This window comes from Neopelma chrysocephalum, unplaced genomic scaffold, assembly GCF_003984885.1.
Source record: "Neopelma chrysocephalum unplaced genomic scaffold, ASM398488v2 Primary Assembly neopelma1_86, whole genome shotgun sequence".
NCBI classification, from domain to species: domain Eukaryota; kingdom Metazoa; phylum Chordata; class Aves; order Passeriformes; family Pipridae; genus Neopelma; species Neopelma chrysocephalum.
This window is the reverse complement of record NW_020897748.1, coordinates 4,336,366-4,351,367: the sequence shown is the minus strand read 5'-3', so window position 1 is coordinate 4,351,367 and position 15,002 is coordinate 4,336,366. Positions and strand designations below refer to the sequence as shown.

The 15,002-nt window shown below is 40.2% G+C and overlaps 1 protein-coding gene across 1 annotated transcript in view; it reads right to left on the bottom strand.

Moving 5' to 3' along the window:
• Nucleotides 1-14,278, bottom strand: part of STK3 (serine/threonine kinase 3) — a 127,375-nt gene extending 113,097 nt beyond the window's left edge. The window contains exons 1-4 of the mRNA XM_027692387.1: nt 14,150-14,278; nt 7,191-7,271; nt 6,623-6,751; nt 3,431-3,545 (exon numbers count right to left, since the gene is read on the bottom strand). Coding sequence (XP_027548188.1) covers nt 3,431-3,545; nt 6,623-6,751; nt 7,191-7,271; nt 14,150-14,172 — 348 coding nt within the window. The 5' untranslated portion in view covers nt 14,173-14,278. The remainder of the gene's footprint in view (nt 1-3,430; nt 3,546-6,622; nt 6,752-7,190; nt 7,272-14,149) is intronic.
• Between the last annotated feature and the right edge of the window lie 724 nt (nt 14,279-15,002).

The window sequence follows — 15,002 nt, the reverse complement described above, 5'->3', positions numbered from 1 at the left end:
TTGGACTGATAAACACCACACCTCAGATGAGCTAACAGGTATCATAAACTTGCTAAAGCACTGCTGATCTGCCTGGCACACTAGAAGACTCCAGGCAGAATTCCAGGAGTCCATTTAACTTCAAAGTAGTGGCTTGGGCCTCTTGGACAAGACCCTGCTCCTGTCAAGCTGAAAACTTCTCTGTATAAATAGGCTCCCAACAGTCACCAAAAATTTCCCCAGCTTTGAATTCTGCTTCCCTTGGCTTTGGTCCAAAGCCCAGTGTTCACTTTCTAGACAAATAACTTTTGAGAAAGTATGGGAACCACAGCTACAGAAAAAGAAGGTGAATAAATTCTTAGTTTTAGAGACAAGCAACAAGGGCAAATACATATTAATGTGTCCTCCCCATATATGAGGAGATATCTACCTTTTCCTATGACTTAATTTGATATGATCATAGAATCATTTAGGTTGGAAGAGGCTTTTAAGATCAAGATCATCAAGTCCAAATGATAATCCTAATGACCTTGTTTCTTTTCCTTACATATGAAGAAGCAGGAAATAAACTTTTCCTTGTCCCAGCCACAGCCTTCATCTGACAACTTAGGGAAGTTACAGAATACATAACCCCATGTGTCTGACCATATTCAGTAAACATTCTGACAAAATAAGAATCAATTCTCGCTTGCAAGTGAAGACACTTTTTTCTTATGAAACCACTTCTTGTTTCCATTCTAAAAATAAATAAATATCTAAAATGCAAGGTCGCTGACAGAATGCTCAAGTACTCTAAGCAGCCTCATTCCAGTCGCACGGAAGCTTCCCATCACAGCAATCTGGGTGATCAGCCCACTGTTCCACAAAGAGCAAGAGAACACAAACAACTCCAAAGGCACTGCCTAAATCTTCCAAAACTTGCAAGACATAGGCACTGCAAGTGAGAAATGGAGAAGTTTGCTTTGCTTTTTTTTGTTATAGGCACCAGAACACCCCATATCCTAAGCCAGAATAAAAATTCTGTCTAGCCTGCTAGCCTGTCTGAATGTAAGCACATGTCAAACTGTGACAGTTGCCTGTTTCACCTTCTCAGAGATCTGAAGCACATGGGTTTCCTGTCCCGGCCATTAAATATTTGCATGCAGTCACAGTCATTTTTTCCTGGTCTTATTTAGCTGCCTTTTAAAAACCAACTCCTAGCATCTACAAGAACTTCTATAACTATACAGTGGACCTCATCATCATGTGCAAAGAAAAAATTTTTGCTTTGCATCTACTATCACAAGTGATCTCTTGGTTTGTAATAACAGTAAGATACCCATACTTTACTTTCTTTGAGCTAATCACCATTTTCAAAGCCTTTCACCATATTTTTCCCTCCAGGTACCTCTTCTCAGCACAGAAGTATCTAATTCATTTGGTATGTCCTTCTAGAAAAGAAGTCTTTATTTCTGATCACCCTGGTCAGCTTCCTCTAACTTCCACAGTTCTAAGTCCTTGGTACTATTGTAATCTTTGACAACCACTTTACTTATTCAACTATTTCCAAACATTAAGCTGAAGTGCTCATAAACCTGAATATAAAGAATTTGCCCCCCTCACCAAGCCAAATGTATTTCTTCACATTTACTCGTGCTTATTTTCTCAGTACCAAAAAGCCTTTCAAGTCTTTCCCAGTTTTCCCAGTTATATTCCACTAGGAATATAACCTCTCTCATCAGTATTTCTACCCTTTTTCTGGAAAAGCATAGCACAGACCCATGTAGTAGGTCCAAAATGACCACTTACACTCTCTTTTTTAAATTTAAAATAATTACCCATCTGTGGCAGAACTCTCCATTTACTCCATTGCAGGTGTATTTTTTGAAGAGCCTCTGGTGTGGCAGCCTGTCCAAAAACCCTTCAGTACATAGCACATCCAGACCAACTTTACACCAACCAGCACTAATTGCGTCCTCACCAACTTTATAGAACTCTACTAGCCACACACTGCATGACTTGCCTTTATAAAAGATATGTCAGCTTTATCAAATGTATCTATGTATTTACTGATTATTCTGTTTCTTAAAAAAGAATTAATGTTATTTTATCATATTGACTTTAACCACAAACAGCAGTAGAAGACGTAGTTTGTCCGCTCATCAGTATGCATTTGTTCCAAGACTAAAATATCTCTTCCCCTCAAATCTTTAATATATCTGCTATGCCAATATCCTAAAATACATATAAGAGAAACTAGATAGCCTGATTTAATTAATATACAGATATACATATGCACACCTTTTCTTAAATAAAAATTCAAGCATTTTCTATCAATGCACACAGAAGTTTCCTCCTTTTTTCCTAAATCCTGTTTTAAATGGTTTTCATTTATTGGAGGCTTTTTGTTTCTTTTATTTTAATTCTGCACTAGCTTGTATCATTTCTTATTGGAGCTACTGATCCTTGGATAATGTACAACTGCAAGAACATCAATTTTAAAGGCTGCAGAACTCCAGAAATCTCCCATCAGTTTTGGCTTTTCCCCTGTCATCACTTAAAAATTACAGCAGGGCCAACACAAGCCACCTTTTCCAAAGGGGCTGGACATCACGTCCACTTCCTAACAAAACTAATTCCATTTTCCTTTTTGTTTTATTTTCTAAGCCTAAACATTGGTTTTTTCTCCTCTGTTTTTCCACTCTGCTCCCAAGTATGGTGCAAAGGACATTTCAGGGTGCGTTTTCAAAATATGAAGCTCAGCAAGTAGAGTGTTACCTCGGAGTACTTGTTGGTAAAAGGAATACCTCATGTTACAGCCCACTACTGAAAACAAAGGACTCAAAGAAACTAAAGATTGTTTGACACCTACAATAGAACATTTGTCAGAGAAGCAGTTTCTTAATTAGAAATAACAAAGCCTGCTTCCTACAGGCCTCCTCTACATTACTGCTGTTGTAAGTCCATTAAGAAACTTCCATATAACCCTCATTTTGGTTCCTTCTCACATTCCTTAATGAAAATCACTTCCCCTTCTCATTCCTTAAGTAATGCCAGTTACTTCTCATGCTCCCTTATTGCTGAGTGAGAGTAAGACAATTTTATGCCTGTTTCAAAACCACACATGCACTAAGTGGCCTGCTGAAAGACTGCGAGGTAGAAGGAGTAAGGGGAAGAAGCCACAGTTCTGCCTTAAACAAAGCAGTAATTTTCAAAAAACTCACAAGATCGTCATACTTCAAAATGCATTTGCTTCTGTCGATGATCACTCCACAGAGGAATGCACAAAGATAGTCAGCAACTGCCTGAGCTTGTTTCCTGGGGAAGCAAGGCACAGCTTGGCCCCTTGGCATCAGTCAAGATCTTGTCTCATAACTCCAACTTCTATTGTGGCCTCTAGTCTTAATTCACAGTTTAATTTTAGTAAGTAAGTAATTTAAAAAATTAAGTAATTAAAAAAACCCAAACTCACCGTTTTATTACGCAGTCTAATTATGTCCGAAACAGAGCCAGCTCCACAATATTCCATAACAATCCATAGATCTGTGTTCTTAAAGTAGCTGCCATAGTACTTGACAACATAGGGACTAGATGAAAAAAAGTTACATAAATAGATTAATTTAGTGGTAGTAAAAAATTCATTAGCACAACTGTTGTTACAAATTACAGTTTGCCACACATTAACAAGCTAAAGAGCAAGTGCAATCACATACATTTTAAAATTGTAATTAGCTTAACCAATGCCTTGCTAGAGCACAATCTGACTACTTAATAAAATTACAAAGGCACTACTACATATTATATATATATATACATATATATATATATATAACAAGTTTCCAGCAATCTTCAAATACAGTTTTTCCAAACATTAGTCTTCTGATAAAAAGCTTTGGTTTTCCCTCCTCTAAGGCCTCTCAATTTTTAAGTCTATTCAATAGCTAACAAAGCTACTGAATGTTTCCCTTCTTAAAAAGACTGCCTACCACTTACAAGTACGACATACTGATTCTTCTTCTTATAAATTCATTAAGTGAGGAAGGCTACTATTACTTCTGAATTCTTGTGACAGTCTCTTGCCAGATTTACACTGCGTTAGTATTCCTAGCAAAAAATGGGTATTATCGATCAGGACAAGGTGATCTTTCCAAAACATCAAGTTTGCAACCTCAAAACACTGTTCACATTTGCTTAAAACCTTGTCCCAGTTAACTACACAGACCAGACCTTCCCAGACCAACTGCCCGTCTTAGAATACATGTTTCTCCCCTTACACATACAGCACAGCTAGTGCTAGAAATGGGCATGGAGCAGAAAGAAAGAGTAAAGTGTTAAGATTTAATCATCTTTTATTTGAGATGCTGCAACAACTCAGTACCTTCCTGTAATATCTGTGGAATCATCCCAGGTGAAAATCAAGTACTAAAAAGTGCGTCATCCCTCTCATCAGTACCGCACAGCACTGTATTTGCAGGAAGGCACATGAAATATATACAAAAACATGGGGCAGAGCTGCAGCCCAAACTTTCTTTTCAACCAGAGAATTGCTCCATCTTGTCTGGTGAAGGAAGAGTTTGTGTTCTAAAATTCTGAACACGTACACAATAGTACATGTCCAAGAGATACCAAATGAAGTATGTTGTTCAAAGCAAACCAGGAAACAAAGAACAAGGGCAGAGAAAAGAGGGACAGGACAGAGGACACAAAAATAAGGCTGAGTAGGCCTATCAAAGACAAGAATGAAAGTGTCACAAAAAGCATAGCACAGAAAAAAAAAATAAAACTTATAGAAAATTCTCTAGCGTCACCACTTCTTTTCTCTGTCAGTATATTTTACAGACATTTGTTTTAAGCATTTATTTCAATCCTGGTCTAGTACTTGCAGATATACACAAACTACAACCTTCACAACTGCTTCCAGGCAGTTCACATGGCTCAAGCCTGTGCAGTGACTAAGGGCAGCTATGGGGTCAGTGATAGAAGTCTTTATGAGAATTTATAAGGCCATTTTCCAATACCCTATGTCTTCCTTCATCTAAGTGAAAATAGTTATTTTTTATCCCCCATGCTTCATTTAAGAGCACAGCAACAAGAAGAACCAAAACAAACATATTTTAACTTTTCTTCAGTGTACAGGAAGAGTTGAGGACCTACTCTGGGTATCAAATCTAGTTCCACAGTTAAGCAGACAAACAATATTGCTGCTTCCTTTTTCATCTGTACCCATTACAAAACTCAACTGGCCGGCCAGACAAAAAAATAGTCTCATTGGGATGCAAAGGATTAAGAGGAGCCCCCCAAAAAGCTCAAGGGTCCCAAATTCTTTTACGATCACCTGAAATAACCTGACTAGACATCTTTGTAGAATGTGTGAGGGGAAAAAAAAAAGCCACAAATTCTTCCTTTTCCTCTCATTCTCCTGCCTACATATTTAACAAGTTTCCAGCATTCAGAGCAGTCAGTGACAGACGGGAATGAATTACAAAGTCCACTGCTTTCATCCGTCACAAATGCTCAGGTCAGGCTTGCAGGCAGAAGTTCTAAAAATGTTTGAAGAACAACTGCATTCTCATGTGCTAGATACAATGTACTCTGAGGTCTCTATCCCTATATTTAAGGATAAATATTTGAAACTTCTCTCCTCCTTCATGACCCCGTAGAGCAGTAAAATCAAGATGCTGTGGAGCAGTACAATCAAGCTTCATGTAACACCTCAGCATAACTCTCAGAAGCAAATCTGAATTAATTCAGACTGTATTAAAAGGATTATCTTTAAATTTGAGACGAGTGCTGATCACTGTGAAACAAGAATAGATTTTTCAGTTAAAGACAGGACTTCACACAGACACATCACAAAAGCACAAACACAACTGAGAAGTAACAGACCACTTGCTATAATACAACTCACTACGTTAATGACTAAAGTAATCAATGTTTTAATGAAAGTTTTGCCTAACTAGAGTGCAAAACTTTCCTGGTTGCACTTCAAGTCACAAAAACAGACTCTCATACCACTGATCAGACATCAGTTAAAACTGGCACTAGCAAATCTGATTTTGAAGTTACAGCCCAAAACTCCATAGATGACAGGGAATGCAAAGTAACTTCTGCAACCTTGAAGATGCTTGATGTCAAGCTTCCAATTCTACAAGACCAGCCATCATAAGATATGTCATTTATGAACAAGTGTAAGGTAACAGTCCACCAGAACTACTACAAGACTGTTCACCTTTTAAAATGTATGTTCCTGCACAAAAAAAGGCAACCAAGAAAAGGTAACTGCTAGACATTAATTTTGTGTTAGAAACATCTTTATTCATCTTCTGAAACAGATTAACTCAGAATTCACAAAGATACTTAAAGGAAACAGTAACCTTTGGGCTTGAGAGTGCAAGTAAAGGGAAGCAAGCATGGAGAATTCCAAGCAGAGCTGAGTATTTATTCTTTCCACAGTTTCCGTTATGTACACTATTTGTACTTCCTTCAATCCAAACTAAGGATAGGAGGAAGTCTGCAAAGTGGTTCCTTTAATTAAAAGTCTGTGTTGCACAATTTACTTTTTCATGAAAAAAAGTTTGCAGTTGCATATAGTTCAGCTATATGCACAAGTACAAATACATTTTCACATAGACTCTTCGAAAGGGAACAGAAATGTCATACCTACCTGTCACATTGTTGCATTATAGAGATTTCTTTAATTATTTCTTGAAGATCTGACTCCACAGGGACCTGTTTGATTGCTACAACTTGTCCAGACTCTTTGTGTATTGCTTTAAACACGCTACCATAAGACCTAGAAATAAGAGAGGAAAAATTATTTAAAAACAAGGCGAACTGCTTCTCATTTCCATTATGCACGAAAAGTCACAGAAGCCATATGTTCATGCAGAAGTTTAAAGGTTTTTTCAGGATGCAAAAAGATCAGTTCTGCTGGGACGTCAGGAAAGATGTGCCTCTGAAGAATGCATCTTTGCCAAGATTTAGAGTATCTAATTCCAGTACAGATGCAAGCACCTTTGCTGTGTTAACAAACAACAGACATCAAAAATGCATAAAATATTTGAGGACTGTGGAAATCTCCTGATGCATGCATTTGCTCTATTATTAAAACTTGTCTTTAGAAGTAGTCCTTAGGACATTTACAGTCACTCTCTCTGTAACTTAATATTCCAACATATGCTTTATGTACTGTTTTGCTCCAATCCCACCCCCTTATAAATAGTTGAACTTACCCTTCACCAAGTTTCTCCAGAACATCAAAGACTTCTTCAGGCTGCTTAGTTAAACTGTCTTCACTTAGCTTTTTCAGTTTGCTAAAAGAAAGACAAAAATTATTTATTTGTTTGGAGAAGGAGGACAAAACTCAAGCAAATTTTCACACAAGTGAGCAGACAGAAAAAAAAGATTATCAAGAAAAATATATTTCAATGAAAATAAAATACTTAATTGATGTGTAGCAATAAAATTTTAATCAACCATAATATAAGATGGATAAAGTTATGACAATTTTTGTCATTATTATTTTCCCACTAATGTTTGCTCTATTCAAAGCAGCATGGGATGAGTTCACTGCCCAAACCACTTCCTTTCCTAAAGTAGAAACAGACAAAAAATACAGTAAAGTTCACCTTCCATCAAAAAGCAGCCAGCAAGCAACATGCTCATTACTGCCTAGAGAATGCCATGTTGTTATCTAAGGAAGTATAAAGCAACCCTTCACCCACATGAAGTATTCACTTTTTTAAACTGTACCACTCATAAGCAAGTGAATGACATGGCTAAAAGCAGAACTCTGAGTCAAGATGATTTTGGGAGCACACGGTAGGACTTCCCCTTCACAGGTGGCAGCAGAACACCAAAATTCCAACAGCTGAGCACTGTAATGGCTGTTGGGGCAGCCCCTCTTGCATCTCTGTGAATGCACAGAGGGACAGGTGCAACAAAATCTCTCATTACATAACACCACCATATTTTGCCCTTAGTTCTCTCCACGCAGTCTCAAATCACTCAGCAACACCCAATGATTTCTTCCAGTATCTTCAACCCTCTCTCACCACTATTCATTGTCCTTTACAAGCAGTCCTAGCCTTGCCAGTCTCCAGCATTCCCATCTGTCCAGCCCCCTAGACTTCTGGCAGATCTCAGAACACAACTTGGCTGCAAACTTGCAATGGAGCCAACACACTGAAGGTAGCACAGAAAAATATAACCACAAAATTATATAACCACAAATATAACATTGCAGCAAGGCAGGGTGGTTGCAACATGCAAATCTTTCACCCTAAAAGTTATAGGGAATTTTGGTGCAAGACTGAAATAACAAGTTAACTCTACATGATAGCCAAGGGTACTATTAAAACAGAAGATGAGTTGAAGAATAGCTGGTGCCGTAGTGTTAGATATAGACAATGCATTCCATATGCAGGAGGAGGAAAAGAAAAAAAAACAACTTTGAAACACAGCAGATCATTGAGAACTTATGGAAAATATCATCCCACAACACTTTCCTGGAAATTAATTCAAAATAGAAGAAGGGAGGAGGGCATGGACAGAAAAGACTGACCAATCATAATATGGAAAGAACAGTGATCAAAGAGAAACTCCTTCATATGAGGAGATGCAATTTTTTGATATACAGAATTATTAAAAATTAAAGTGACATGACCAGTGAGGGAATCCCTGAGTCAGAAAAGATTTCTAATTGCCAACCACGTAAGTAAAGACAAAATTTTAAAGTAATTGTAAAAGCACACAGGTCATATGGATTGGTGTTAAACAAGGGAAGCAATGGCAAGGAGGAGGCACAAAGGTGCACACATTTACAAAAAACATCCACAATCAGTAAGGAAAGGTGCATAAGCAAAGACCATGTAGTTTGCTACAGCAAACAGGCAGGAAGCTTGAAAGCATGTCTGTTTAGGGAAAATAAAAATCTTCACAGCAAAGGAAAGGCACAACTCATTAGAAGAAAAAACAGCTGAAAATTCAAATGAGAACAGTTAAATAAAGTCTGCAAAAGTGGCCAAGAAATCAAACACAAGAACATAACTCTGGGTTTTTTTTCAGTCTCTCACTCTGCTGGTTTGACAATAGAAAACAGAAAGATGGAATTTAAATCTTGCAGGGAAGCACATATTTCATTACTGAACAAGTGTCAGTGGAGACAAAGAAAAGAAGAAAAAATATTTTGCAGATAAGTATTAAAGTAACAAGTAATTAACTTTGCCTCTTTGTTTAAAATTTGTTCCTCTCTGAAGAGCCTATATGCAGCTTTAAAGGCAGTATTCAAGAATAAGTTGCTGCAATCATCCTCTGCTTGCCACCAACAAAAAGCACACGCAGTATGTTTATGATACAAGCAGATCCCCAAAAAATAAAAAGCACGACCTTTAGCTGAGTCTCTCGCTTCACTGAAGAGCTGCGTAAGAGAAGATGTGTGCAACAGAACAGTAGAGGGACTGAACTTTTTAGTAACAGCAAGAAAAGGGAAAACATACAGTAACACTGCACAGAGATGCCTACAAAGAGTACACTTCCACCTACTCACCAAAATGAGCTAAAATGAGAAAGAAAAATAAAAAATCCATACCAAAATGTCTTCAACAGCACCATTAATCCCAAGGCATTGGGAGTGCTTGACAAAAGTTATGGAAACAATCACAAACAGCCATAAACTCATCAAAACCTATGTCACTGTCAAATAACAGATTATCTGGAGTAATTAAGAGGCAACCAGGAGAGCAAAGAAGTAGTTTTAAAATTATTTTTGTAATACTCAACTCTGACAAACATTTTATGAAACCAAAATGTGCTTAACACTATAGCAGCTAAATACAAAACCTATTTCCAGGAAGAAATGTATGTCCACCTCAGGAATATCATCACCAAACACACTGCTCAAAGCACCTCACACTCCTTCACAAACACTGTGTCATGTTCAAGTGATAGTATTAACACCGCAGTTCCTTGAGCCATAGAAATATCCTAATGACTCAGAGTGTTTAATGATTTCTGTTTCTAGATGTTTAATAGAATATTCAGCTCTTGAACTACAGAGCAGCACACGATATACCCTGAAGGGTTGCAATAAAGAAAGCGTTTATGAAAACTTCATGAGAAACAAGGAAGAAGGTGGCAACCAGTGTAACTGGCCGCAAAGCACCAAGCAGAATACAAAAAGAAGAGACTAAAAATATGTTGTTGGTTAAAAACAAGCAACTAAAACTAGGGATAGAGAAACACAGCTAAGACTTCAGAATTAGCTTCATAACTGGGGGTATGGGAGGAGTGGTCAGGAGGCAAAATGAAGAGACAAAGGGCTCAAGAACGATCAGAGAGAAAGAAAGAGTGTCTTATTCCTCTCTCCCTCTCCCTCATTCATCCCCTGTTTTCATAACACAAACATTTAAAACAGAACAAATAAATCAGAACATTCAAGCACTGTTTTCTTCTGGTAACAGGACACAAATGCCATATATTTATATACATATATATATATATACACACATGTATATATGAAAAAGTCTAAAGGAGATGCAGAGAAGTTCAGAAGTAGAATGAGCAGAAAGACATTCTTGTTGCATTTTCTCTAGACAATCATTAGGTAGTGAGTATGAGTTATTTTAGAGGTCTTCCAGAAGGAAAGCTGTTCCTGAAATCAGGACAAACTAAACTGCAATTCTGGGACAAGAGCTGTCAAAAATATTTTCTTGTTCCAAGGAAGTTTGACTTTCTCTGTAACAACTAGTCCCTCAACGAGAAAAATACATCCTAGCAAATAATTTTACTTTTATAAGTCCAGTTGATAGGAGTAAACATTAATACTTAGCCTGACCAGAATCTTACGTGTCATTGAGTACATCAGCAAAACTTCACAAAACTAAATGCAGAAAAACCTAGAAATAGTAAGAGGCACCCAATCCCAGTATAAAGATCAGAACTGCCATATAGCAAAAAGATCAGACTACCAATCTCAGCATAAAAATCAGAAAAATCTGAACTGGGACCTGAAAGAGCAAGAGATTTCCCACCCTAACATGAAAAAAATAAAGTATGAGTTTAGTGTCCTACAGTCATTATATATAGATTTCACACAACAAATTGGTGATATGCTACGGAAGTAGGCATTAAAAAAAAACAGAAGGTTCAAAAGAAAAATAAAGCAGGAATAAAGAATAGAACACCATCAATTACTGTCATGAGTTACGGAAAACTGGACAGCTGCTCCATCAAATGTGAATATATGTGGTTTTGCAGAAGAACTAGTACACTGAAACATTTAAAAAGAATGGCAGGGATCAATTATACTGATATATTAAAAGAGAAGGTAGTAAGAGAAATCACTGTAGTCATCAAAAGTAGAGGTGCCATGTGAAAGCCTTGCAACATTGCTTTACACTGTTCACACAAGCAGAAGCAAGATTAACACAGCTTACAGCATTGCATAGTGTACTTACATTTAGTTTTCTACCAATAAAACCCAAACAAATTTACATTTTTGTCCCACCATTTTCAGAAGGAACTTGACAATTGTCAATGTGTCCATTGCCACAAGCATTAAAAACTATGTATTTTTCACACACAGTTTATATTCTAAGAACAAGTTTTTCCTCTTCCCACAAAACCAGAGAAGTTATACTTCAGTGAAAATTAAACTGCCCAAGTTTAAAGTAAGAGCTGGAGAACCTTAATTAACACTCCCCATGCTTGTTAAGCAGCTTTTTATTTGGCAGCAGTGTGCAAGAAATGGACAAGATTAAGAACTATGTATTTGAGAGAATTGTCTCTAACTACTTTGCTTTCGCTTTGTATGCAACCTATCTCCTCATACATGAGTATGCCAACATATACAGAAAAATAAAACAATAATAAGAGAGGAAAGTTACAAGACAAAATTTGTAACTATTTCAAGAGAGAATGTCCTTTTTAGTATAAAAAAGTATAAAACACATCCAAAGTACAGTTAGAAATTCAGATGCAAGGAAACAGTGTCAACTACTGCACAAATTCTCTTCAGCATAAAATCAGAACACCTACTCTAAACTATTATTTAGAGCAAAAAAAAATTATTCTGAAAAGGACTCTTCCTTAGAAGTCTTTTGTTACTGTTGCAGTACACTGGTCAAAGAAGAAAAGCTAGTTGTTTTGACAGCGTCCCCCCTGAAAAGTCACAACGGCCTAGACTGTCACTTGGGCATCATCACTGCTACTTTCTGAAGGGCTGTTTTAAAGATTTACACAATACGCAAGCAGACTTTATCCCCTTATAGGGAAGAGGGGATAAAAGTGCCCTGTACCTCTAAGGAAACACTGAGATTCCAGGACATCCATGCAGCTTTGAAGTGCTGAGATTCTTGCTACCTCTAAATGGATCTCTTGCACCACAGGTATGATGCCAGTAGATCCCTTCAGTAACTGCTCCTGTGGACAAGGGGCATCAAAGTAAAGAATTTTAGTGCTCTCATCTGTTTTCCCAAGTAAACATGATGTGTCCATTTCAAGCCACTCCTGCATCCAAGGACAGCATCAAAAAGTCAGCCCATAAAAAATAATCTGCACTCCTTCTGGACTTGCAGAAGAAGGGGGTGGCCTAGAATAGCTGGGAATGCCAACAATCAGAAAATTGTAAAAAACAAAAGATAAAGGGGATATATTTGCACATTTATGAAAAACTTGGTTCAAATCTTACGCAAATCTCAGTTCTTACGAAAAACTGAGTTCAAATCTTTTCTTCCACTAAAGAAACAAACCCACTGAGTTCTCATCACATTCAAACTTCCAAAAATAAGCTTCAAAAAACATGTGAAGTATAAAAATTTGCCAGAGTTTGGACATTCCCTCATCAGTTTTCTAATTCTTCCTGACTGAATCTAAGGATTTAAAGTTTCTCACTTTCAATTAGGCCAGACACAACACCTTCAGCTAGGCAATAAGTAAATCCCAGATCTTCCCAAAACCATCTTGTAGGTTATGCTAACTTTGCAGTTTGATTTTCAGTCCTTTGAGATCCCAAGTTTTGCACTGGTGCTTGTGACACTGACTATTACTCAGACATTTCTGTTTCTTTTCCTAAACCCTTGCTGGTGCCTGTCCTACTTCCTTTATTTGAGACATACAGGACTGTCAGCCTGAACCTACAGTGTAGGCCTGTCACTCCTCACCCCACGGCCTGCTAAAACCACCCTTACACAGCAACTACAAACCAAATCTTGGCCAAAATTTTCTATAGTAGATACTGCCACTTAATGTACTATTAGAGGAGAAATTATCGGAAGTTCTCCAGTCCTGGCATCCTGCAGGAAGCTGCTTTTAAAGAATCTTAAAGGCTCTAAATGTAGAATGCAAATGTTTTAAAGCAGAACATAAAAATTAATTTATTATCTACTACCACAAATTTATATTCTGTAGTCCCTAGATTTTTCATTACATTATCAGGAAGCTAAAGTAAAATTAGAGCTCTAAAACAGTAAGTATATATGTAAAATGTGTACCTACATTCTGTATACCACACAATTATATCCTGCGTAGTCTACAACTATACCCAAGAAAGGATTGTTCCAATTCAAATATGTGATTACATTTAAATTCAATACGATTAAAGCAAAATTATTTTGTGTACTAAGAAGTCGTATGGTAAATCATCAAAAAAAGAAAACAAAACCACCACGCATAGTAGCTAATATGACCTGATAGCCTACATATTTCAGAAAATACATCTACAGTGAGAATACTCCTGATTTTTGCGTCTTCCCACTCCCTGATTTGCAATTGCAAGTATGCCCTGCCCACTCCCACAAGCATCCATCCCTCCAGCAGCAGGACACAAGGGCGCTTTCCAGCAAGGAAAGAGAAACCACTCGTGCTGGCTCCTGCCATAGACCTGAAGTACCGAGTGCACAGACTCTCAGCCCACGGAGGGCTCTGCCTGGCGACCAAGTCTGCCTCATTTCACGTTAAGAACGTTCCTCTCGTAACTCAACCAGTCCCCGAGGGTTCGCCTTCACCGGGGCATTGACCGGGGCGAGCACTTCGGGACACTCCCGTACCGTAGACCCTCCCCAATGCGACACAACCCCCCGGCCGCCGGGCCGGGCTCAGCACCGTCCCTGTCCTGCCACCCCTTCACAGCCCCCTGCACCGAGGCCTCACCCCGCTCCCTGGCGGGGAAGGGGCCGCCGGGGAGGGTCGTTACCTCTTAGGCGCTGCTTGCTCCATGCCGCCGGCGCTGCCGCCCCTCGGGGCTGCCGGCCGAGCCCCCGGGCCCGTCGGACCCCGCGCAGCTCGGAGCGGACTCACCGCTCTCTCACCCGGGCCCGCGCCCTCCGCCTGCCGCGCTCCCGCCCCGCCACCACCGCCACCTCCGGCCGCGGCGGGGGCCCGCCCCCCGCGCCGCCCATTGGCTACCGCCGCGCCGGCGCCGGCGCTGATAGGGGAGCGTCGACGTCGCTCAGAGCGGCAGCGAGGACGCGACCCCGCCCCCCGGGCGGAGCGGGCGGGGAGAACATGGAGGCGGGGGTGCGCCTGAGCTCCCGGCACACCCCGCGCGGCGGCCCGCAGGGCATGCCGGGAGGTGTAGTCCTCGGGGGCCAGCCGCCCCACCCGCGGGGGGCCCTGCGGGGTTGGGCCGCGCCGAGCGGGAGCCCCGCGGCGCTGTCCCGCCCACGCACCGCATCCCCTGGACTGGGAGCTGCGCCTCCGGGAAGGGCAGCCTGGGGCAGCGCCGCCGCCTGAGGGCGGCTCTTCCCCCGCGGACACCCGCGTGGCCTCGGGGCAACGCTGCCGGGCGGCCGCGCCTCTCACCCGCCCGTGGGCGCGGGGCGAGCACCTGCGCCAGCCCCTCCGCTGTAAGGTGATTTCTTCGTGAGCAGCTGGCTCCAGAGCTTGCGAAGGGGAAGCCTGAAGTGACGGCAGGACGGGGGAGCAGCCCCCGCTCGCGTGGCACGGGAGAGGTCCGAGGTGACAAGTGCTGCCGCTTCGCGCTTGAGCGTGTGGTGCCAAAGCACACGAGTTACCCTGCAAGGCCAGGGGAAGCTGTCACGTCGTTA